General features: G+C 56.5%; 8 protein-coding genes across 8 annotated transcripts; 3 read left to right on the top strand and 5 right to left on the bottom strand.

Annotated features, from left to right (window-relative positions):
- Positions 1-1,486: 1,486 nt before the first annotated feature.
- On the top strand, positions 1,487-4,924 carry SPSK_08390 (uncharacterized protein; the record flags this gene model as incomplete). Its single annotated transcript, XM_016734989.1, has 4 exons — positions 1,487-2,000; positions 2,078-4,275; positions 4,370-4,497; positions 4,567-4,924. 4 exons carry the CDS (start codon positions 1,487-1,489, stop codon positions 4,922-4,924), a joined length of 3,198 nt encoding a protein of 1,065 aa, XP_016588049.1.
- A 1,243-nt stretch (positions 4,925-6,167) lies between these two features.
- On the bottom strand, positions 6,168-6,695 carry SPSK_09916 (large subunit ribosomal protein L26e; the record flags this gene model as incomplete). Its single annotated transcript, XM_016736483.1, has 2 exons — positions 6,168-6,562; positions 6,677-6,695. 2 exons carry the CDS (start codon positions 6,693-6,695, stop codon positions 6,168-6,170), a joined length of 414 nt encoding a protein of 137 aa, XP_016588050.1.
- A 904-nt stretch (positions 6,696-7,599) lies between these two features.
- Positions 7,600-9,816, top strand: SPSK_08702 (uncharacterized protein; the record flags this gene model as incomplete). The annotated part of the gene is made up of 1 exon (XM_016735290.1): positions 7,600-9,816. The coding sequence occupies one exon, from the start codon at positions 7,600-7,602 to the stop codon at positions 9,814-9,816; it is 2,217 nt and encodes a 738-aa protein (XP_016588051.1).
- A 660-nt stretch (positions 9,817-10,476) lies between these two features.
- SPSK_09594 (uncharacterized protein) lies at positions 10,477-11,443 on the bottom strand (the record flags this gene model as incomplete). The annotated part of the gene is made up of 2 exons (XM_016736166.1): positions 10,477-11,055; positions 11,174-11,443. 2 exons carry the CDS (start codon positions 11,441-11,443, stop codon positions 10,477-10,479), a joined length of 849 nt encoding a protein of 282 aa, XP_016588052.1.
- A 2,158-nt stretch (positions 11,444-13,601) lies between these two features.
- SPSK_08669 (centromere protein C) lies at positions 13,602-15,884 on the bottom strand (the record flags this gene model as incomplete). The annotated part of the gene is made up of 4 exons (XM_016735260.1): positions 13,602-13,717; positions 13,806-15,422; positions 15,492-15,694; positions 15,808-15,884. The coding sequence occupies 4 exons, from the start codon at positions 15,882-15,884 to the stop codon at positions 13,602-13,604; spliced, it is 2,013 nt and encodes a 670-aa protein (XP_016588053.1).
- Positions 15,885-16,632: 748 nt separating this feature from the next.
- SPSK_09426 (ribonuclease H2 subunit A) lies at positions 16,633-17,805 on the top strand (the record flags this gene model as incomplete). Its single annotated transcript, XM_016735998.1, has 1 exon — positions 16,633-17,805. One exon carries the CDS (start codon positions 16,633-16,635, stop codon positions 17,803-17,805), a length of 1,173 nt encoding a protein of 390 aa, XP_016588054.1.
- Positions 17,806-18,175: 370 nt separating this feature from the next.
- SPSK_08530 (protein SEY1) lies at positions 18,176-20,865 on the bottom strand (the record flags this gene model as incomplete). Its single annotated transcript, XM_016735123.1, has 2 exons — positions 18,176-20,681; positions 20,768-20,865. The coding sequence occupies 2 exons, from the start codon at positions 20,863-20,865 to the stop codon at positions 18,176-18,178; spliced, it is 2,604 nt and encodes an 867-aa protein (XP_016588055.1).
- Positions 20,866-22,029: 1,164 nt separating this feature from the next.
- On the bottom strand, positions 22,030-22,885 carry SPSK_09682 (transcription initiation factor TFIID subunit 13; the record flags this gene model as incomplete). The annotated part of the gene is made up of 2 exons (XM_016736254.1): positions 22,030-22,757; positions 22,795-22,885. The coding sequence occupies 2 exons, from the start codon at positions 22,883-22,885 to the stop codon at positions 22,030-22,032; spliced, it is 819 nt and encodes a 272-aa protein (XP_016588056.1).
- Between the last annotated feature and the right edge of the window lie 252 nt (positions 22,886-23,137).

The following is a 23,137-nucleotide window of genomic DNA, read 5'->3' on the forward strand; positions in this document are numbered from 1 at the left end:
TTTGAACAAAGCATTTCATCGAGACTTGTACTTGTCGTATCGAATTGTTACTGCCATTTATATCCTTAAAGTGCCACGTATTTTCTAAGTATTACCTCAAAAACTAGGCAATCAAGCGATTCGAAGCTGACAACATCTGGTCCCAACCAAGCCACGATTCAAGTGAACAATCTGCCGGCCCAAAGCGACTCTTGACAATCAAAAACAGGCCTCACTCGCTGCTCCAAGTTGATGTCCGCAGTGTAGGCTCCGTGAAGTCACAATGTGGCTGTCTTCGTACGGCTCACGTGCCTGCAACGTCACAGCACCTGTGGCCATCCGCCTCACTATTTGACTATTTATTTTGGACAGACGCAGAAGTCACGGAGTCAAGGAAAGTGCAGCTATAAGGCACGTTGGCGAGTACCTTCCTTCTTGCCATTCCGGCGCTTGGGTGCTTCACTTGCTGAAGTCAGTCGGAGTGGAGTGCGCATTAGGAAGGCACGATCGTAACTTGGACACATTCTGTTCGTTCTTTCCGAACCTGTAATCAACAGCCATGCTGCCCGCAACAGAGGCAACCATCTCATGGCATCTAGCGTCGCTCTATCACGAAACACGCTCTTTCCTCGACGTCTTGCGCCTTCTCTTCCTGTTATGAATCCTGCCATCTTGACCACTTTGTTCACAGTTTAACAAGATCAGGTCCACAAGCTCTCTCATTGTGTCTATCGCAGCTTCCCAGGCCAGACAAAGACAACAAACAGACCGTCGTGGGGCCAAGGAAAGTTGTTTACCTGGAACACTCAGTCTAGCAGCCGCGACTGGTCGTCCTGGGGCAGCTCCTGTGCATCGCACTGCATTTGTGTTTTCCCCTCCCTCTGTGCGATTTTTTCCCATCTTCATCCTTACTCTTCGTCACCATCGACATCCGTCTCCTTCTCGCCCCTTTTCTGTTCGCACCTTTTTTGCTCAGATTCATCCTTGTTGTACAGTGCACGCCCTTTCTTGGAACTTTTTTGACACGAACACGTGTATGTCTACTGCTTGCGCCGTCTTGCCCCTGCATCTCCCTCCCTTCTGGAGAGTCATCCAACAAAAACAACACCTAGCAATCAGCCAACCACCTCGCCCTCCTATCAGCTTGCTCGTGCAACACGCATCTCGTGGTGGCTACTCAGCATCTGTCCAGGCACTTCGACCTGATTTCGCTCCAATACGGTAAGCCTTTTTGGCTAACGCTTGTGGTGCTGTTTCCCGTCAATCCCCTCCTTCTCCCCTTCTCCAATCTTTGTCGTCGTTCGTACAGGGCTACTGTTTGTTTTTATGCTTTACGTTTTGTTGCTTCTCCCATTTCCGTAGCTTGTTTTCATGTCCTTGTGGCTTATGCCTTTCTTCTTCCTGTATTTGAATCCTGGCATTTTGAGGCTGGAAAGTAGCAAGTTGCAACTTGGTCTCGCCGCGTCAAGTCTACGTCACCATCGCGGCTTTACCGAAGCCTCCACAAATGGCATCTACCACGTCCAGCAAGCGCGCCAAGAGATTGGTTAACAAGCTGTCGGAGTTGCAATACCACGATCAGGAGTTGACTGGTCCCATCTGCCTCTCTATTAAGCACGATCTGCGGAGCAGCAAGTATTGCAAGCTTGCACAGGTCTTTTCCGGCCCAGACACCGTGCTGGACATTCCTGTAGCACGTGGCAGTGCTCGGAAGTTCATCGTTTCTCAGCTTGAGGCCCAGAAACTGACAAACCAGGAAACATCCGTCGTCTTTTTCAGCCCTCTGATCCGCTACATTGTGTCCTGCCTTCCCCCTGTTCGCGGAAAGTGGCCACCCACAGCTGCAACTATTTTCACTTGGCACTGCTTCCGGACGCACCGAACGTTCTGCATATTCGCCTTTGTCGACTGTACCACCACAATGCCATCCTACAAGTACACAGCTCAGCAGCTCCTCGAGCTCCGGGCGTTTGGCGTACCGATGTCACTTGAGGATGCGCCCCAGAAGGGGGTGGATCACGGTAAGCAGGCAAATGGACATGTCTCAACACCTGCGCCCCTTCCAATCCAAAAATACCACCGCTAACCACCAACGCAGGCATTCAAACGGGATCCGCGGGTCGTCAGAGTGGTAGTGAATCTCGCGAATCTCGTACGCTTGGCCGTTTCCACAAATATAGGCCGTTCCATACCCAGCAGTCAAGCACAGCGCGCTCTCGAATTGATTTCCCTGGTGCGCCCGATGAGATTGTCTATGTCACGCGGCAGCCACGCCGTGAGGCTGCGACTGGCAATCCGGCCGAAATGGAATGGCGATATCGTGGCAGGGTGGGCTCCGAAGCTACGTCGGCCGAGCCTCTCTCCGCGCCGACCGGTATCAATGCTCAGCAAAGCGAGGGCTTTCAGCGGTTCTACAAAGCTGTCATTTCACCTACACACGTTCGAGTCACTGCTGGTGGCCGCATTGTCCCTAACACGCGAGGCACCTCGCCCATGTCAAAGCGCCCCAAGGACAAAGGAGATGAAGGTGATCTTGCTAAAGATGCCAATCCGCCGCCGGATGACCAGACGCAGCGGGTCCCCGATGGCCCATACTTAGCTGGACCGCACCCATCCAACTTGCCGCTGTATGCTTTCCCTCCCCACCACCCATTCTACCCTCCGTTCCCAGCTCCTATGCCTAGAATGTCGATGATGCCGCTACCCTTGGGACTCGCGATGCCTGGTGGGTTTCCGTTTCCTCCTCAACCAGGGCCACCAGGCACTGCTTCTCAGATGCTCCTGCCGGAGGCCGAGAAGAATTTTGCCAAGGAAAATGTGCAAAACGGCAATCGCAGAGAGCCGTCGAACTTCAAGACACCGACGTTTGACAAAACACGCGAGCATCCCATGCACCTGCCCTCCGAGCAGCTTGATCGTACGAAACCATTTATAGTCAATGGCCAGATGGTGTACCCCTTTGCGCCTCCAGCTGTTCCGCCTCATATCGCGGTAGGTCCACCTTCTCAGATTCCCTCCGGGTTTCTTGGAAATCCCAACTTTCCTCTCGCCTTGTTCCACGGGTCTCTCATGACTCCATCGCAGGCCGGGATGAACCACTTGTTTAATTCACCCCTGGGCTTCCCAAGTCTTCCCGGGCCGTTCCAGGCACCTCAAGCGAATCCAACGCATCCCGGTCAATCTGCCGTGACAAATGCTGGTTCAGTTCCATCGTCGGAAAATGCACCACAGCTTCCCTCGGCCCCCCCTATTTCGTCAATCCGACCAAGTGAAATAAGCAGGAAGCAGATCGAGATGCTTCGGGGTTCTTTGAAATACCACGAAGACCAGTTGCTTTACAACAAACACCAAATTGACGAGAAGGAGATGGAACGAACCATTCGAATGCTGCAATCCCAGATTGACAGATTCGAAGCCTTGAACCAAAACCAGCTTCGTTTTGAAGAAAACCACTATCCAAAGAAGGAGCCCATTGCAGCTGAAACAAATGGACCAGAGCGTCGCGCTATCGATCGGGCATCTCGTTCAAGTGCATCCATGCAAGGTACAGTGAAGCATGTCTCCAGCAGCACTAGACGTTCACACAGCATTCGCCACAAACAAGTCCTCAGAAGGAAGGAACCTCTCTTTCATCTGAATCCTGTTGACCCATCGTTTGCACTGTCTGATCCCATCAAAAAGTCGACCCTTCCTATCAAGGCTGCACTTGCACCCCCGTTTGAACCTCGCTCTTTGGCCATCGCAGAAGCGCAAGCTCCTCGTGTTCGAGGATCGTTCCAATGGGACGGTGCGTCTGTCGACGAGAGCAGTGCTGTAGACCAAAACAATGATGGCCGCGCCTACGGAGTCCGGGGTCCAAGCCATGACAAGAAGCCATCTGTTGTCACAACTAACAACAAATCGGACTTGTCAAAGCCGTATCTGGTCGGCACCCTTCCAGCCGGCATTGATCCCCAACATGCACGAGACAGCGACTACGTCTATGAGCGAGAACTTACTCATGACGAGACCCGCTCACGGTACTTATTCTGGGGAAGGGCGCCGTCCTTCACGCGCAAAGGCCTGCCTAAGTTTGACGGAAAAGACTTTTACCCCCCTTCTCCTGCCAACGACGCAATCGGCGATAGTCCACCACCCCCTTTATTGGGCCGCCATGTTCCGATTGGTGCCCCCGATGTTGACTATTACACGGGGGCTTTCCAGCCAGAGGTTACCCAAGCTTCTCAGGCGGGCAACCCCGGTCGGTACGCATCCGAGTTTCGAAGAGAAAGACAGAAGCCCGTCAAGGTCACTCTGGTAAGAGGAACCGTTGTCCCGTAAAACTCATCCAACCCATGACACTTTTGACGTTATTCTGTTCCTAACATGTTCTCGTGTTTGTTAAATTCAGAGGCGTCCTGATTCGGACGCGCTCGAAGACCGGTCGCAGGTGAACGACAAGAATCCCAAGGGTTTCGAAGAGGCGCCAAAGGACGTCACTCAGGGTGGAAAACAGGATACGCAGGCTAATAATACAAGGTATGCTCAAACATGTCAGTGCTTTCCCACTGCAGAAACACAAATGCATCTAACACTTTGTCTGCCAAGGTCCAAGTTATTGCATACTGTCCTGAAACGGAATATCTCTACCAATAGCGAGGTATTGCCGGGTGCTCTCACATCAGCTACCGTGCAAGGTGTTCTTCCTCAATACTCAACTGGTTACGACAGTCTGGTGGCTGCGTCTCTGAGCTCGGTCCACTCGTCGCCTGTGGCACTAGGTCGCCTCTCGCCAATCAAGTCAGATGATGGCAGCAGTATCTTCGTCACCCCGGCATCGAGAAGGATTGGAGAGAACCGACCGCCGCCAGAGAGTGTCGGGCCCACCTCCCTTGAGCAGCAGTTCCAAAAAAGAATGACACTCGTCGAAAGCAACCACGATGTCAGTCCTTGGGACAGCCTCTGAACTTGAAGGACGCTTCGATTTCCGCAGTGTCGTCGACTACAGTTTTGTTACTCTGTAACGTGGGCCATGAAGCGGCTCCTCATCATTGCAGCATGTACATTGTGTTTTATTTCTTGCGATTCATGTATTTTCTTTTTTTGTAACTTTCTTCTTTTCCTCCTTTACGGTGAAGGACATGCCGCATTTGTTTAGAGACGGGATTGTCGAAACAGACGACGAAGAGGATTTCCCTGAGGTGCATTCGCGAGACCGTCGGTCGCGTCAGTACTGCTTGCCGCCGAGAAGAGGGTTATCTGGTACTCGTTATTGGCCAAAGAAGGGCTTATTTTTATTTACTTTGATATCTGATAAGTGTCAGGCAGCCCAGTATGTACCATAGCAGATAGTTACATTTTGAGCCTGCAGCCATTTCGCTATGCTTTACCCAGTCAAACAAGCATTTACAGACAACTGCAAGTATATACCGGTGTCCGCCAATATCTTCGCAAATTTTCAATGAGTGTAGAAAGGACACAGGATAGAGTATGTTGGAGCAGTCCAATTGTTCACTGTGCGTGCCACTTTGCAGACCTGGTCCCAAGGTAGACCAGACTAACTCGCAGTATGGTTTTCGACACTACATGACTGCATATTGAGCGTCGTACGAGTAGTTACGAGACTACAATGACCATTATGGTCAAGCTACTACTAGCTGCTACGACAACATTCAAGGTCACCTAGCATACGTTGGAATCATCTTCGGGAGAGCCTCCCATGGATCATTTCACAGTGGTCGTGGGGAACGTGAAATGGCCATTGGTCAAAAAAAAAAGTCTTTCATTGATGTCGAGTGCTTTTTGCTTCCATCCTCTTTCCCGAGGCGGCTCCATTTGTTTTCGCCCGCCTCCCAAAAACCCTGCCCAATGTTGCCATAAAAAAGACGAACGAGAATCAAAAGCGAGCGAGATCAGCAACCTGGGGAGACATTGGCGTCTCGTTGGTGGGTCTCGTCGGTTTTGGTGGGTATGTAGCGGTACAGAATGAAGGGTTCGAAAAAGAAACAGGCTTGATGTGTCCATGTCCTGGCCCGTTGGTATGAGGCTGTGAGAGTGGTCAGACCAATTTTGCCTGCTTCCTGGATGTGTTGTGATATTTCGAATTTTTTTGTGAGGTTGCTTTCTTTTCCTTTTCTTTTCGAGTGTTCTAAACGCCTCGCTAGGTTGTCGACTATGTGGGAACGAGTAATAAGAGAATTTCGATCCGCTTAGTTGGCATCCTCCTTGGCCTTCTCGCGCTGCTCACGGCCGGCCTTGATGCGGGCCAGGATGCTCTCCCGGTCCTTGTCAAGCTTGAGCTTGGTGATGACGACGTTGCTGGGGTGGATGCCCAGGGGGACGCTCTGGCCGGAGGCCTTGTCGCGGGTGACACGCTCGACGTGGATCACGTACTTGAGACGGTAGACCGACGTGACCTTGCCCTCCTTGTCCTTGTTGGAGCCGCGAACAATGGTGACCTCGTCGTCCTTGCGGATGGGGATGCTGCGGACGTTGTACTTCTCGCGCAGCTCCTTGCTCAGGGGAGCGCTCATGATGTTGCGGCGCACGCTCGAGGGAGCGCTGAAGTGAGCCTTGCGCGACTTGCGGCGCGAAGAGTGGATGGCTGGAGAGAGAGAGAAAAATTCATGTTAGTCCAAATGCAAAAACAGACAAAAACGGCGATCGAGAAACAGTTCGAACAAGTCGATGCAGAGCGTGTTTCGGGGGAAATGCGTACAGTTGCCAGCCTTAGCCATTGTGTCGGATTGTGGGAGGTGATGGGCGGTTGAGGTCGAAAATAAAAGGAGTGTCGAGGTCGTCGTGAGATGCCAGCGGGAGAAAAGTTCGCGGTCGAGATTGGGAAATTTTTGGGAAGACCAGAAAAATGCACAAAGTGGGAATATTTTGTGTGGGAGCGCAAAAAACGAGCCCCACCCAGCAGCCCTCTCCACCTTACTCATTGGACGGGTCACGTGTGAGGCCCACGCTTAAAGTGGCAGAATAAAAGCGGTCGCATCAAGGCTATCTGTCCCAATTATCTAATTTCACGTGACTAGTCGTGTCAAAGTCACCTACGTAAGTATTCCTTTGTTCCTGGCCTGTTGGCCCATAAGAAACTGGGGAAACGACGCGGTTGGACAGTTGGACGCTACGACGTGCATGGAAACGCCTCCTTTTCGAAGCTTTGATTGTGCTGGCCATCATTTCCCAACGTACCAGCGATACTGTGCTTCTCGACACTCGTCCCGAACACTCGACCATCACAAGAGACGGCGACACTGGTGCGACACCTCTGAGCTTCCTGCTTTACTGCATTGAGAGGCCACTATTTAGATTCTCAGTTTCTTTGTTTGTTTGTTTCTTTTGTTTGTTTGCTCTCTGGAACGACCACCGTCTTCCATCACTTCTGTGACATCCGTCTTTGCGGCCATCATGAGATAGGAGGTCTTTTGTCCTCTTCATCTGCATCCTTCTCTTCTCTTCTCGCCATTCGTTTTCTATATCGTTCCTTTTCCATTGGAGCATTTTGCCTCTGTTTTTCTTTATTCCAGCGGCCCATCCATCTCTTTGTAACAAGATTCATCGCCCATCCCCGCGATCTCGAATCCACAGACAGCAAACGGGCCTGTACCATCGATTGCATCTTGACGACGTCCTACCATGCCGAAGCAGTACGTTCTTTTTGGGCGGCTGCTGCCGCCCATCACAACGCGGCGCATCACCATCCTCATCTCGGCCGTCTTCATCTTCGCCGTGTTCTCCGTCATCTTCACGCTTCCCAGTGCCGTGCCGACCGGCCCGAGCCTCTCCAAGTTTGCCGACCACAAATTCTCCATCCCACAGTTCAAGTCCCACCCGCAATGGACGAACAAATGGTCCAACTCCCTCAACCCTTTCCGCCCCAAATCGCACGCTCCGCCGCGCCAAAAAGACGACTCCCACGAGGACTCGGCCTGGTTCTCCGACTGGAAGTGGCTCTCGACGCCCTTCTCCTCCTCCTTCACCCTCGACGAGAGCCGCGCGCTGCTGCCGCCCCTACCTGACCGGCCCCCCATCTACTGCTACTACGACACGGCCATTGAGCGCGATCGGAAGCTGGCCGATTCGGAGAGTGCGCTGCTGCTGACGTGGCGCCGGGCCTGGTGGGCACAGGGCTTCCGTCCCGTGCTCCTGAGCTCGGCGGAGGCCATGAACAACCCGCGGTACAAGGACGTGCAGCAGCTGAAGATTACGCCTGGTGCCAAGGCCGACATCATGCGCTGGCTGGCCTGGGAGAACATGGGCGGCGGTCTGCTGGCGAGCTACCTTGTGCTGCCCATGGGGCCCCGCACCGATCCCTTGCTGTCTTTCCTGCGCCGTGGCGAGTACCCGGCGCTGACCCGCTGGGCCGGCCTGAGCGATGGCCTGTTTGCCGGTAGCAAGGAGGAGATTTCCAACGCGATCAAGCTGGTCCTCTCCAACCCGACCATTGTCAACGCCGAAACGTTCCTGGAGGCGATTCCGCCCGTCACCGACCTGCCGCCGGTGAAGGCTGCTCCGGCGGGCGCTGCCGGTGCTGCTGGCGCTGCTGGTGCTGCTGGTGCTGCTGGCGCCGCCGCCAAGCAGGCTGGTGCGTCCGCGGCGGCCGCCGCTGCTTCAGCTCCTGCCAAAGCCGCCCTTCTTGGTGCGGACCCTGTCCAGGCGGCTCCACTTGCGGCCACCTCCCCGTCGCCTCTTCCCGCTGGCCAAGCAGCCGTCCCCGGCCAGGCGGCGCCTCCTGCCAAGCAGGTTGCCGCGCGGGCTATCGACCCGGCCGGCGCCGTGGGCGGCATGGTGGCGGACGATCACAACGACATGAAGGCCAGGACCAAGGACTATCCCTTTATCGTCGACGATACGCCTTCCGCCATTGCCTTTTACGACACCCAGACCGTCGCCATGAAGTACATCAAGGTCGGCGACATGATCCACCGTGACCGGGCCGACGGACTAGCCAGCCTCAACCAGCTCATCAACGCCCATCTCCACATCGCGTGGCAGAACCTCTTCTCGTCCGGCGTCGCCGTCCTGAAGCCGCGCGCCGAGCACACGACGCAGATGATTGAGGCGGCCACCGATCTCGCCAACCGCCTGGCGCAGTGCTCCGTGTCGCCGCTCGAGGCCTCGTGCCCGCCCAACATGCCCAAGTGCGAACCCTGCGTGTCGCGCCAGCCGATGCGCGTCCGCACACCACCGACCTACCGCAACACGTCGACGCTCTACACCATTGGCACGGTGCCGCACCCGTACACCTTCCAGTCCGTCGCGCACAAGCAGGGCGCCGTCGACGTTGCGTGGCTGCGCCGCAAGTCGCACCGGGACGCCTGGCTCTTTGACATTACCAAGGAGCTGCTCGGTACCGGTGTCTCGGGCGGCGCCCGCGTGCTCCGGTTCAAGCGCGCCGTTGCCGGCGAGTTTGCCGAGGGCCACACACTCTGGATCTCCGCCGAGCAGCCGCTGCCCACCGACGTCGACTGGCACTTTGGCTTTGCCATCCCCGCCCAGGGCCGGGGCATCAAGAAGGGCGAGTCCAAGACGCCCGTACCCGGTCCCGAGCGCCTGCCACCCCCGCAGCACGACAAGGACGACGGGCCCGTGGCGTCGCCCGATGCGCTGGCCAAGGAGCGCGACCTGCTCGCCAAGGCTAAGAAGCTTGGCGTCAGCAAGAACAAAAAGGACGTGTCCATGCGCGGCGCCGTCGAGGCGTGGAACCTGGCCGACACGGAGGCCTGGAAGTTTGCGCGCGCGTACCTGGCGCGCTCGTACAAGGAGCGGGCCACATGGGAGAAGGAGGAGGCCAAGTACTCGGGCGGTGCCGGCAGCGAGCTAGGCCGGCGGGACGGCGGCATGTTCTCGTAGGCGGCACATCCACTCTCGGCCAGTTTTGCCTCTTCTGCCTCTTTTGCCTCTTTCGCCTCTTTTGCGGCTCCTTTGTCTCTCTCTTCTGTTTTTGTGTATAGGCTTCTTTTTGTTTTGTGTATCCTTGTTATCCTTTTGGGACGGCTCCAGGCGGTGTTATATGGTCCTTATGACGGGCAGGGCGCATCTTTGTAGCCCACTTTAACTTTTTTTCTCCTTTTTTTCTTGTTTCGTTCGGTTTGCTTAGGAGTTCTAGGACAGAACTAATTTTAGATAAATACATTGCTCGATAAAAACATAGCAATAAATATAATAAATACTATCTTATAAACACACCCGAATAAGTATTTGCTTTATTTACCATATTTAGGAGGTAAATTCAAAAAAAGAATATAAACTGATTTTTTTTTTTTATTTGTTTAGTCCCTAGTTTTAGACTTGTTTTATATGTGGCATAAAAAAATTCGACAGGACCATAGATGTTGAATCTGAAGGCCAAAATAAACACAAAACAAATATCAAACATAACAAGAGAGCATGTCCTAGGTTTGGCCAGGCAAGCCATGCTCATAGATCAAACCACCACCCCATAATCTTCCGCCTTGTACGGCACACACCTTGTTGTACCTTTGCGTCCCGCCTAGCCCTCCGCCCACCCCTTTACGTACGCTCGGCAGTATCGCCACCCAACTCGCCGCCCAGCTCCCGTGACGACGTACCGTGGCGGGCTTCATCGTTGGAGACCGGCTTGCTGACGCCGTTGGTGCCGTTGGTGCCGTTGCTGGTGTGGGCCTTGCCGTTCGTGGTGAGACCGTTGCGGTGCGCGGCCAGCGCGCGGCGGGCAGCCTCAGTGGCCTGGTCGGCCTTGTGCAGGGATTCCTCGGCGCGGGCCAGCTCCTCCTTCAGCGCCTGCTCAATGGCAGACGGGGCGTCGGCAGCCGCGGCGGCGTGCGAAGACGTGCCATTCTCAGGTCTTGCCGTCTTCGCCTGCTGCTGCTTCTGCTGCTTCTGCTCGTTGAGGAGCTCCCAGATGTGGCCGTTCAGCCACAGACCAGCCAGCTGGTCTTGTGTCATGCTGCGAGCGCCGCTAATGCGGCCGCGGCACGAGGGCGTGCCGCAGAAACACGTAAAGGGCTGGGCCATGTCCCACTCGGTAGAGGGATAAAAGAACGTGAGCTCGTCGCCGGCCTTGAGGCCCTTGGGGCCGACCCAGATGTTGCGGCTGGAGGTATCGAAGAGCTGGAGAAGCACAAAAGGAGGTCAGTTCAAACGAAGCTTCAGGGACATGAAAAAAAAATGAATAAATAGATAAACAGCCAAATAAATAAAAACACGACAGCTCTCCAATCATACATACCAGAGATGGCTCGCAGGAGTGGTTAATGTACAGGAGATCGCTGTTCAAGTTGATGTGCTGGTTGCGGCCAACCTGGACAGTGGCGTATGTGGCAGCGGCGGCAGGAGTGACCGGCGGGCTGGCCATGGGCGCGAAGAGCGCAAAAGGGGGCAGGTCGACGCGGGAAATGCTCCTCGTGGTGAACTCGCTGTCGCCGTTGGAGCCGATGAGGACTTCCTGGATCTCTGGGTGGGAGGGCTGCACCCAGTGGGGCTTAAGGGGGGCCGACATTGTGTATGTTGGGGGATGGGAAGGGGTATCTCAGAAAGCAATATGGCAAACCGAAGGTCTGGAAATCTGGAAATCTGGAAAACTAAAATCGAAAGCCAAAAATGAAGCAATTCGTAAATCCAACGGTCGTTGTCGTGTCTCGAAAGTCGTGCCAGTTCCGGCTATGGACTGACTCTATGCTGTCTTTGTAAAGGGAAGTGGTTACTTTGTTGTGCAACTGTTTGCTCGTGTATGCCTCGATTGGGAAATGTCCCGTGTTATTGGAGAAAACAACAAAATGCAAATGGAGAGGCCGGAGAGAGTATGGAGAAAAGTTCAAAAAGAAGCAGAAAAAAAGGAGAGAGAAAAAGAAAAAAATCAGAAAGAGAAACAAAAAGCAAGAACGTCTAAAGCGATCGAGACAAGCCGAGCAGAGAGGCAAGAGCGACCGTCGCGCCGAGCTACTAGAGCCACGGGTACTTTGAGGCGAGGCAAAACACACGCATGAGGGGTGGAGAGACGAAAAGGACTCCATTTGACTCCGAAATGCACCAAAAAACCGGGGTGCCTTACACTGGGCAGATGTCTTAGCGCCCAGAGCTTACAAGAGCCAACGATGGGCTGGCTTAACCGTCGTCAGGCCCGCACGCTTCACCTAGCCTTCTCCGGCATTGGTAGCCTCTCTTCTTTCCTGTAGTGAGGTGAGAGGGCCGCGCCTTCCCTGCCCTACCACGAATGTAGGTCGGTTGTCCTTTCTTTCCAAATCGGCCGGTTCCGCCTAACGCATATTGGGTGCGTTTCGCGCCTTCTGTCCGTCATCGTATTTTCAGGGTTTGGCAGTTTTGGTGGCTGTTGGCGGGCGCCCTTTCCTTGTTTACTGTACAACATACACTATGCATTGCTCTTTCATCAGCAAAAAGGAAAAGTTTCCGCAGACCAGGCCCATCCGTTGTCATGAGCGGTTGTTTCTGTGTTTTCCCATGTGGTTGTTCGCAGCTTCCTTTGCTGTGGGTTTCTCGTCTCGCTCCTACTGACCTGCTCCTTCCTGCTAACCCGCTGTGGTCGCATTCTTTCTAATTTTTGTTGTATTGCATGCTTGTCTTATTGTACGTCGCGCCTTCCTGCTGCGTCGCTCGTCAACTTCCATATGTCCGTGGACGTTGGTGGAAGCGGCGAACGCGACCCACCAAGCGAAGCACATGCTTTTTCGGGAGGCGTTTAGACTTTGGTACAAAGGGCAGGTGCTGCGCAGTGAATTGTACTGCACACACCAATATAGTGAGACATATGTGTGCGCACAGCGTCCGAACAACCTCCTTGAGATGACAATGGCAGGGCCATTGAGTGGACCTGTAAAATCGAAAATAAAATAATAACGACATGCAAACAAGCAGTCACGGTGCCCCCTGTTGTCACTTCTATCCCGAGGTACGTTATGGAGCACAACGCCGCAAAAAGTATATTGTGGTTCCCGCGGCAAAATGACCAGCAGGATTGGCCCCAGAATAAAGACAAAAAAGCCAAGGAGCAGAAAATGGCTCTTTTGCGTTCGACCCCGTAAAACGCAGCTTGTAGCTGTGGAGGAAGCTCCAGAAATCGCCAGCAAACGAGGCAGATGAAATTGAATGAAGCGTGGACTGATTGGCCAATCAGAGGACTCGCTCGGCTGTATAAGTGGGTCTCGATTTTTTGAGTGAGAGCTGCGAGTTACAGGTCATCGCATGCTAATTTTATGTCTGCCGTACCGTTTTGTCCCGTGGCGTGAGTGAGCTGCACCTAGGCTGCAAGTCATTGTGCGTCGTGCCGTGTGTTGTATTGGACTGCGCAAAAGGCGGCTATTTCACACGCGACAAATTGCAGTTCGGGATCGAAGAACCTACATAAAGATGAGGTTTGGTCATGGAGAAAAAAAAACGTAATTTTTGGTGACGCCAGAAAATTCAATATAATAGAAAGGAGAGAAAAATGATAAAAAAAACGTTTGGAGGTATACCCCGAAACCAAAGATAGACAAGGTGTCAAAAACATAAACATCGCGGATAACTGAGGTGCTCCTCTCGCACAATCATACAAGACCAGGGAAGATAACAGAAGCAAGGCGAACCAAAAGATAGAAGAGAACACCAGATAAAAGGGGAGAACGCATAAAATGATCATCCATCTGCCACGGCCGGGCCACCTATTGATTTCCTCGGTCGTCTTCGTCCAGCTCGACGGGCGCCAAGATCTCACAGCCTTGTGCGAAGAACACGCGGGCCGGGTAGTCCTTGTCGTTGGTGATGCTGTAATAGTTGCCTGTGTTGGTTAGCACGGAAACGGGGAAAATGAACCAAAAAAAATGGAAGGGGGAAAGCTTGTGTGCCGGCCAGTGCGACTAGCTTACCTCGCGGGACGGACCACATGCCACCCTTGGCAATGCGGAACTCGGACTCGTTGACCTTGACCAGGACATGGCCATAGTGCACGAAAAATGTCATGTGCATCTTGCGCGAGTTCTTGAGCTTCTTCTCCGACCCGGGTGGCATGTCCACCATGCCTGTGCCAAAGAACGGCAAGCTCAGCGTCTTGACGAACCGGAAGGTGCCGCCGCGCACCTCGTGCGTCTGGATCGCCGCGTCCGACAGCGCAATTTCGGCCGACGTCATCTCCACGTTTTGGCCAAGTGCCGGCGGATCCAGCTCGTGCTCCGGGTACCACACCACTATGTCGCCAGACACCTTACCCGGATTCGCCTCCCATGCGTCGCGGTCGGGCTCGTTGTCACCGCCGTCGCCGTCGCCCGTCGGTCGCCGCTTGCGGCCGCGCTTTGCGCCACCAGCACCACCACCACGGCGGCTGCCGCCCGGGCCGTAGCTACGGGGCAAGACCTCTTCGTCTACGCGGACAATGTCCTTGATCGTGGGCAGCAAGAACTTGCTGTTGTTCGTCCTGCGGCCGAAGCCGTCCTGCTGCACGTCGTTGGGGTCAAACTCCACATGCTCGTTGCGCCAAAAGGCCAGCGGGCGGAACGAGCTGCGACCCGAGCGGGTCTTCACCAGGTCGCCACTGCCATCCGCAATCTCCCGTCGCCGGACCACCAAGCCACGGCTCTTTGGCAGTGGCGGCCCGCGCGGGACGGCGGCGGCTGCTGCTGTCGCCGCCCCCACGCCAGACGACTTGCGTTTCCGGCCCCTCTTTTTCGGTGCCGCATCGTCGGCGGGCTCATCTGGCTGCTCCTCCGGTTGTGTCTCCTCGTCGGCCGGTGCGCGCTTGGCCACCGCTGCTGCTGGTCGTCCCCTTGGCCGGCCCTTGGGTTTGGGCGGGTCCTCTTCCGCACCTGCTGCTAACCGCCGGCGTTTTGCGTTTTGCGCCCCGTCTTCGGTATCTTGTGTAGTTGGGTCCGGTGCTGCGGCGGCTGGCCGTCCTCGCTTCTTGGGAACAGAGCTGGGAATTTGTTGCGGGCCTGGTGGTAGTTTCTTGGAGGCTGCTGGCGAATTGGTAGCGGGAGACTTGCCCTTTCCCGGCGGTCTACCAGCGCGCCGCTTGACTTGTGCAGCCGGACGCGCCGGCAACTCTTCCTCGAGCGGTTCGGCATCCACGTTTTCGTCGTAGCTGTCCGGCCCGCCCACAATCTGCATGGAGTCCTCGTCGATGTGGCCGCCTTGGAGAACGTTACTCTCTTCATCGTTGTCCTCCTCATCCTCCTCCAGCAGGTGCTGGCGCCGCGCGTTGGCGCCAGTGGGGGGCGCAAGCGTAAACGGCCGGCGCTGTGCAGTGGCCGCTGTGTTCTTGCCGTAGTCGAGGCGCCGTTTTACCGGCTTGCTGGGGCTGCTCGTCTGGTGGATGGTATTTGCCGAGGGCGACGATGGCGGGCGCAAGAGTGGGTTTTGGCGGATCGCAGCGGTCTTCTTGGACGCCGAGCCGCGCACAGCAGGCGAGCCAAAAAGTGTCTTGGCGGGCGACCTGCGCGCACCGAATGCGCCTTGACCGTTAATCATAGCCGCAGGGTCTAAGCCCGAGCCTTCGCAAGGAGACAAGCGTCAGTAGGTTGCGTTTTTGGGAGAGAGGGGTATTCAGTGAATTCCCTCACCAGTTGTGAGGTCCATGGGCGCCTCGCCATTCTCATCGTCGTCATCGTCTTCGTCGGCTTCCTCCCCTTCCTCCTCGTCATCTTCCTCCTCCTCGTCGCCATTGTCTGAGTTTCCCTTGGCTGGCGACGAAAAGATATCGTCAATCGGCTCCATGCCATGCTCGTCGCGCACGCCGGTGTCGCGTAGTGTTACGCCCGTTTTCCTGAGTCCCAATGCTGTCAGCGACCGTAAATAGCATGTTGCAGATTCCCCCCCCCTCCCCCCGCCCCTCCTCCTCCTTCCACAATACGTGCGCAACAGGCATCCCAGCCTTACCGTCCGCGTTCGCCGAGCTTGTAGATGTGCTCGCTGGTCTGCGTTGAGCGACGGCCGCCGCCCCGTGGAGGTGCCATTGTTGTGAAGCTCTGCTTTTGGGACAAAACAGAGTCTCCTTGTCGTCGTGATCGTCAAGGGTGGCGATGGTCCGGTGGTCGGAAGGCCGATGCTCGATTGTGTCGCGTCGCAGGATACGCGTCAAAAGCAAAGTGACGGGTCGCGTGGAAGGTTATCGTGGGAGCTGTTCAATTGCGTCTAAGCACGCTCTCTGTCCTGTCTGATTTGTATTCAAATAACCAGGAGTGCGAGATTGTAAATCTGAAGCTCGGTGGTGCCTTCCGTGGAGAGAGCCGGTCGCGACTACCTTGTTATGTTCAATGCAAGGTCTCGCGGGAAAGAGAGAAAACATCCACCTCGTCGCACTTTCCTCGCCAATGTTGGGCGCTGTACACCACTTTAGCCAGGGCCGCTTGTACGAATTATGCCAGAGCGCCAGCTGGGGCAGGTACGAGGCGCCAGCGCGGCTGATTGGCTGGAGTGCTGTTGCGGGAAGGTACCTAAAAACGCGTCTGCTCTTTGGGGCATTCTCCAGCGCAACGCGTCTCCCTCTGCGCGCCAACTGCCCTTATCGATAACAGTTGCCCAAAGGGGCATCACTTTGGACGAACAACCTCCAAATCACAATGCGAAGAAACAGCCTGCCAGTTCATACCACAATCAACATTGACGCCACTGCGCATACACACGTACATTCTGTCAGGCATACGAAACGGCTTCTTATTTTCGGCTGAACCTAACACCCCGCCCCGCGCCTCTCCCATGACCATGGACGACGACACTCAGATGACTGAGGAGAACGCCGTCTTCGAGACGACATCGGGCGAGTTTGTGCCGCCTTCAATCGACGAGCATGTCCTGCTTTCGGGTGCATCATACTCCCACTACTCCCCAGTACCGTCCTGCCTCCTGGCACCAACAGCGTCTGTGACCAACGACACCACAGACGGCGACGCCAGCGGCGGCCCATTGGCAGAGGCGGTCCCGTGTGTTCTGGGCGTCGACGAGGCCGGCCGTGGTCCGGTGCTCGGCCCCATGGTCTACGGCGTCTTTTATGCCCCCGTGGACCTGGCCGACGCTCTCCTGCGCGGCGAGGCGCCCGATGCCGACCGAGACGCCGTGACTGGCGCCCCGCACCGCTTTGACGACTCCAAGGTCTTGTCGGCGGCCGTCCGGTCGACACTCATGGCCACCGTCTGCCGCAGCGGCTCCAAGCTGCACAGCAACTGCGGCTGGGCCGTGGAGCTGCTGTCGGCGCGCGACATTGGGGCCGGCATGATGTCGCCCACGGCAGCGGCGGGCAACCTCAACGCACAAGCGGCCGAGTCGACCGTCGGCCTCATCCGCGGCGTCCTGGCGCGCGGCGTGCGGGTGACGGACGTCTATGTCGACACCGTGGGCCCGCCAGCATCGTACCAAAAAAAGCTGGAGCGCTACTTCCCCGGCCTGCGGATCACGGTGTCAAAAAAGGCCGACTCCATCTACCCGTGTGTGTCGGCGGCATCGGTCTGTGCCAAGGTAACGCGCGATGTGGCGCTGGAAGTGCTGTACAAACGGTACGCTGATGCGCTGGCAACAACGGAAGGCGCCGCAGGCGCCGCAGGTGCCGCAACCACGCCCAGCTGGGGCTCGGGCTACCCGTCCGACGCCCGGTGCACGGCGTGGCTGCGGCGCAACATGCACCCGCTGTTTGGCTGGGGCCCCGAGTGCCGCTTCAGCTGGAGCACGGCCAAGGACATGCTGGAAGACAGCAAGAAGAACGGCGGCGTGCAGGTGGACTGGCCCGAGCCCGACGAAGACACGCCCGACAACGAGTTTGCGGTGACGCGGATGACGGACTTTTTTACTGCATCAGCGGCGGCCAAGAACGCTGACGATGAGGATGTGGTGGACGAGCTGGGATCGTGGTTTGGCCAACCCGTCGGGACGGAGGTCTTCTAGTATCGATGCTAGGGTTTGGGCGTAAGGCGTTCTTGTGGTCTTGGCCTGGGTTTGATTGTTTCGTATGTGCATCCAAATGTGATTTATTTCCTCTTCGGGGACATGCGATTTTGGAATGGGAGTGAATTTGTGTGTATTATTGAGACACCAACGGATACCTATGTGTACAACCAAGTCATTTCATACCAATTAAAACAATGCAATATGGAAATCGCTGTGCCACGCCGTTCTGGTCCAGCATCGTCCCTCGTCTCCATCATGCCATGTGCCCAACCGGTGTCGTCCCATGTATGTCTCATTTTTATGTAGCTGTAATGAATAGTTGTAAAAAATACTAGAATTCGGAAAGAATCGGTGCATCAAAAATGAATCAGATGTCGTCGTCGTCAATGCGTGTCGTCGTGTTTTGCCTCCGTCCACTGGAGTTGAGCGTATCCATGTGGATGTTGTCGCTGCTGCTGCTCGTGCTGTCGCTTCGAGCCGGCATGGCCAGAGCCTGGCGCGCGGAGTCGTTGTTGTTGATAAAGTCGCGCAGCTTCTGCTTGCCAATCTCGACGGCCTGGTTCGATGCCGCGTTGGCCATCTGCATCATGGGGCCGAGCAGAGACAGGCTGTACGCGACATAGGTGCCGCCCGCAAAAATGGCCAGCAGCAGGAACAAGAACGGGTTCCGCAGCACGGCAAGAATCTCGTTCCAGCCCAGCATGAGCAGGATGCCGTAAAAGTACAGGGGCACCTGCGTGATGCCGCCCAGAGCGCCGCGCTTGGCCTCGACGTACACGCCGTCGGCCGTCTTCTTGAAGCGGATGACGAGGTCTTGGCGCTTGCTCTCGCTGAGCACGGTCATTTCCTCCTCGAGGCTCTTGCCCTCCTCTTCGTCGACGCCGCCAATGGGCGTCAGGTCGTCCTCGTCCTCGGGCTCGACGCCGGCCGGCTGGTTGCCGATCCACCCGGGCAGGTCGGGCGGCGCAATGGTGGCAGCCAGGCGGAAGCGGGCCAACAGCGGGATGAGGGTGAGCGTGGACTCGCGCGCGCGCGTGTAGATGCCCTCAATGTCGTCGCTGGGCCGCCAGATGCGCGGCACGCCAGCGTCGTCGTAGCGGAACTTGTCCTCAAAGTTCTCCCGCAGCTTGAGGAGAATGTTGCCTTCCATGACCTCTTCGTCAATTCGCTCGCGCAGCGCCACCCAACTCTTGCGCCGCAGGCGCCACAAGCCGATCTGGACCTCGGCCTCGCTGGCATCGAAGCTCTTGGCGCGTTCCGTAAAACGGTCTTGCGCCTCCTCAACGATGTCCACAAACACCTTCCAGACGCGGTCCCACAGGTCCTTTTCAGAGGGAGGCGCGTTGGCACTGCTGATGGATGCGGAGGAGGATGCCGACACGTCGGGTGCGCCGCCGCCCGCGCGACCGGAGCCCAGCTTGTTGAACTCGAGCCCCACCGCATCGCCGAGACGCGACTTGACCCAGCGCTCCAAGCGCGTGGCCAGACGGCGCATCTCCTCCTTGCGCAGCTTGCCGCTGACCTCGTCGAGCTCCTTCTCAAAAAGCAGGTACTGCGGCTTGAAGTTGGTCCAGGCGACCTCGGGGATGGCAAGACCTTGGGCCTCCGTCTTGAAGGTCTTGAGCGCCTTGGCCTTTTCGGTCTCGACAATCTCGGCAAATTCGTAGCTGCCGCCAGCCTTTTGGCCGGCCTTGACGGAGCTCGTCACCGCCTCGGTAAACGACGCAACACCGGCCTTGTGCGACGCAGCCAGCTGGCCCTGGTACAGCGTCTTGAGACGGCCGTCCACCTTGTCGCCCAGTTCCGCGAGCTTGCGCGTAAAGACGCCCTTGTGGTAGCGGCCGGCCTGCGTCTGGAACAGCTCGAGACAGGCGGCACGTGACGCGGCACCGGCAGTGCCAAGGCCGGCCAAGACAACGGATCGGCCCAGCCGCACACTGTCGGCCTGCTCCTGCTCGAGGGGCAGGATGGTCTCGTCAAAGACGACGAGGGCCTCGCGCGCAATCTCGTCGCAACGGAACTGGGCAAGCAGCTCCTGCTGGGTGGGCAGGTCGAGGTCCTTGTTATTGACAATCTGGTCCCAGACACCCTCGGCGTAGACGGAGAAGCCGTCTGCTGGTATCCGGCGGTGGTACTCGGGCAAGAAGACGCCGCCGACAAACTCCTGGTCGGTCGTGGAGCGGTGGCCGGCGACGAAGCGGCGGCCGAGGGTGTCGACTTCGGTGACGAACTTGTCGGGCTGCAGGATCTTGTGGGGCAGGGCGGCAAAGGCGAAATCAAAGTAGTCGTCGATGGTGGCGTTCTCGAGCCCGGCGGGCTTGGAGATGGAGGACCAGATCTTGGTCAGGTCCTGCACCAAGGTGTTGCGCAGGTTGGATAGCGGGGTGTTGCCGATGAAGTCGCGAATGACAAAGAAGAGGAGGGAGCGCGGGGTAGCCTGGCGGTCCTTGAGGAACAGCTGCAGGTTGACCTCGAAGACGGTCTTGAGCAGGCCCATGTTGGCGCCCTGGTACAGGCCGACCTGGTGCTCCCAGATGTTGACAATGAGGACCTCGCTGGTAGCGAGGGCAAAGAGCGCGCTCTTGCGCTCAAAGTCCTGGTCCTCGCCACGCTCGCGGCCGTCGGTGCCCTCCACGTCCATGACCAGAATGTTGTCGGCCATGGACCCGGCGCCCTTTTTGTTCTTGGACATCCAGATGCCCTTTGTGGTCTGGCGGCGCTCGGACTCGGACATGACGCTGAACTCGGTGCCGAAGAGGTGGTTCAGCAGCGTCGACTTGCCGGTGGACTGGGAGCCAAAGACGGAGATGAGGTGGTAGTTGAAGCCGGCCTCGGCCACGTGCGTCTTGCGGAGGTAGTCATTGACGTGTGTCCTATGCGATGGAGACGTGTTAGCAGAAGGGCCGCGCAGCAAGCACAAGCACAAGCTCAGGCGACGCGAAGGACCGAGGAGACGCACGAAAAGGCCTTGTCCTCGTCAATGACCTGGATGCCATGGCCAAAGTCCTCGGGCTTCGGCTCCTCGCCGACAGCGACAAAGTGGTTGTTCATGGCCATTGCGAGAAAAGGGGGTTTGATGGCGACAAAAAGAGAAAAAGGGAGAGAAAGGAAGAGGTCGAAAGACAACGTCGAGGTCAGTCGAGGTCAGTCGATGACGCGAGCCAGGCCGCGTTTCGGTTCGATGCAGCTCGAGTGTTTTTGTTTGTTTCCTTTCGGTCTGTTTTCTTTCGAAGTTTGGAGACGGACGAGGTGGAGTTGGAGACCGGTTGGAGATCACGAGGCAGCTGCTTCCATGATAGGGCTGCCGAAGCTAGAAATCGCGCGAGCTCGTTGTGCGCGTAGAGGGACAACGGAGGCACGCAGGAGTGATGCGAGATGGCCAAGAGTGCACAGCGTGGAAAATGCTCGCGAGCAGGACAGCAGGAAAAGGAGAGAGTGGGTTGCGCTGCGATGTGGTGACGGTGGGTCAGGCGAAAGCTGTCTTTTGTCGGTCGTGCCTACCGTTCTGGCCAATCTCCTTGAAATTGGGTGAGCTTGTGACAGGAAGGTGCGGACCAAACACGCCCCGTGGCCACTGCAGCTGCGCTGGAGCTAACACGGGCCGCTGACCTCGTTGTGCTCCCTGTAAACCCCCCCCCTAAAGGAAAGGCGACCTGGTGGATTGTAGCGCCGTGCAGAAGCCACGCTTAGTCATCGTTGCTTCTGAAGGGGCGACGACAGGGACGTCGCAAGGCATCAAATTGTTTTCTCCCTTTTTTCAATGTTTCATGGCTTGTCTTGTTACGTTCGCGTCTCTTACGACTTGAGAAATAATTGGAAATATTTTGCATTCCAAAGCTGACACCAACTGGAACCCCAAACGTCATATGATTTGTTGAAACGCTTATAAACAATAAAAAACGCCTTCCCAACATGCTATGGCCCCAAAATAACCCAACGCCGTGCTATCATGGTGTGCACCACCGAGATGATGTATAGAAATATGAGTATAAAAAGGACAGGAAGGACGTGAAGCAAAAAGAGACGGTCTGAGAGTGAAGCCAGGGTGGAAGGAGAAACGACGAGAAATGAGTGCCGCCGTAAAGAGACGAATTGCAGATGGCGCGCACCGGCGCAGATTTGCACCTTCCCTCACGGAGCATACGGCGTAGCCAAATGGGAGGGCAGGGTAAACTCTTGGCAAAGGTCCACAAACAGAAACAGGTAACCCTAGAATCCGCATCAGAATCCCAGGTCGTCGTCCCCGTCGGCATCCGCGTCGTCGCCGCCACCAAAGAGCGCATCGAGATTTGATGGCTCTTCTGCATCTGGCTCTTCGTCTGCGGCGCCATCCGCTGTGTCGGCCGTGACGCCTCTTGCTCCTTGTGTCGTATCGTCCGCCGGTTCTTCCTTGACGTTGACGACGCCACCGTCGCCATCTTTGGCGGTGGCGGCGGCGGCTGCTGCTGCTTCGGCCGCCGCCGCTTCAGCCGCCTCCTGCTCCATCTTGGCCTTCTTCCGTTTGCCAGCCGTCTTCGCGTAGGGTCCGCGCTTCTTACCACGGCCGGTTCCGCTGGTCGGCGTAGCACTCGCGGCGGCTCCGCCGGCACTCGGGCCCTCGCCGTTCTTGTTGGTCCCCTCCCCACCCTCATCGCCCTCGCCGAGCTTTGCCAGGTCATTGATGTCGGCCTTGCCCATGTTGCCCTCGCCGATGCCCGGCATCTTACGCGCGTCCTTAACTTCCTTGCTCATTTCGAACATTTCGCGCACTTTGCCGAGGAAGAGCGGGTTGCGCCGCAGGGCAAACTCAAAGTCTTCATATTTGATCTTCTGGCGGCCCGAGTACTGGCCGATGCGGGCGGCCTCAAAGGAGAGGCTCTGGATGAAGTCGGTGGCGATTTCGTCGAGCACGCGCATCGTCTCGGGGAGGGGATCGCGGGCGTCGCCTCCGCCGTACAGGAGCTGGCGAACTGGCAATCGAAAGGCACGGTTAGTTTCGTCACGTACGCAACTGCAGCAGACAAGCCTTCCACTCACGCTCGCCGTAGCCAAAGTTCATCTTGCCGACATTCTTGCCGGCACGCGCTCTCGGCTCCATGATGGGAAGTGGGTGGTGGGCGTGGCCGTGGCGGCTGCGCTGCGGTCATGGGTGGAGGGATAGAAAGACGGTGGTTTTGTTGCAGGTGCCCAAGGTAAACTCGTTAGTCGTTGTTGGTATGCGCGGCTGGAGGTGATGGAGATTTGCTCCAAACCAGAGACAAAGACAAAATGATGGTTGAGTCTCAAAAGCGCAGCCGCTTGCTAACGTTGGAAAGTACGCTAGTTGTGGACCAGGCTGCGAGGGAAGGAG

Source organism: Sporothrix schenckii (assembly GCF_000961545.1).
Source record: "Sporothrix schenckii 1099-18 chromosome Unknown Cont44, whole genome shotgun sequence".
Taxonomy (NCBI): domain Eukaryota; kingdom Fungi; phylum Ascomycota; class Sordariomycetes; order Ophiostomatales; family Ophiostomataceae; genus Sporothrix; species Sporothrix schenckii.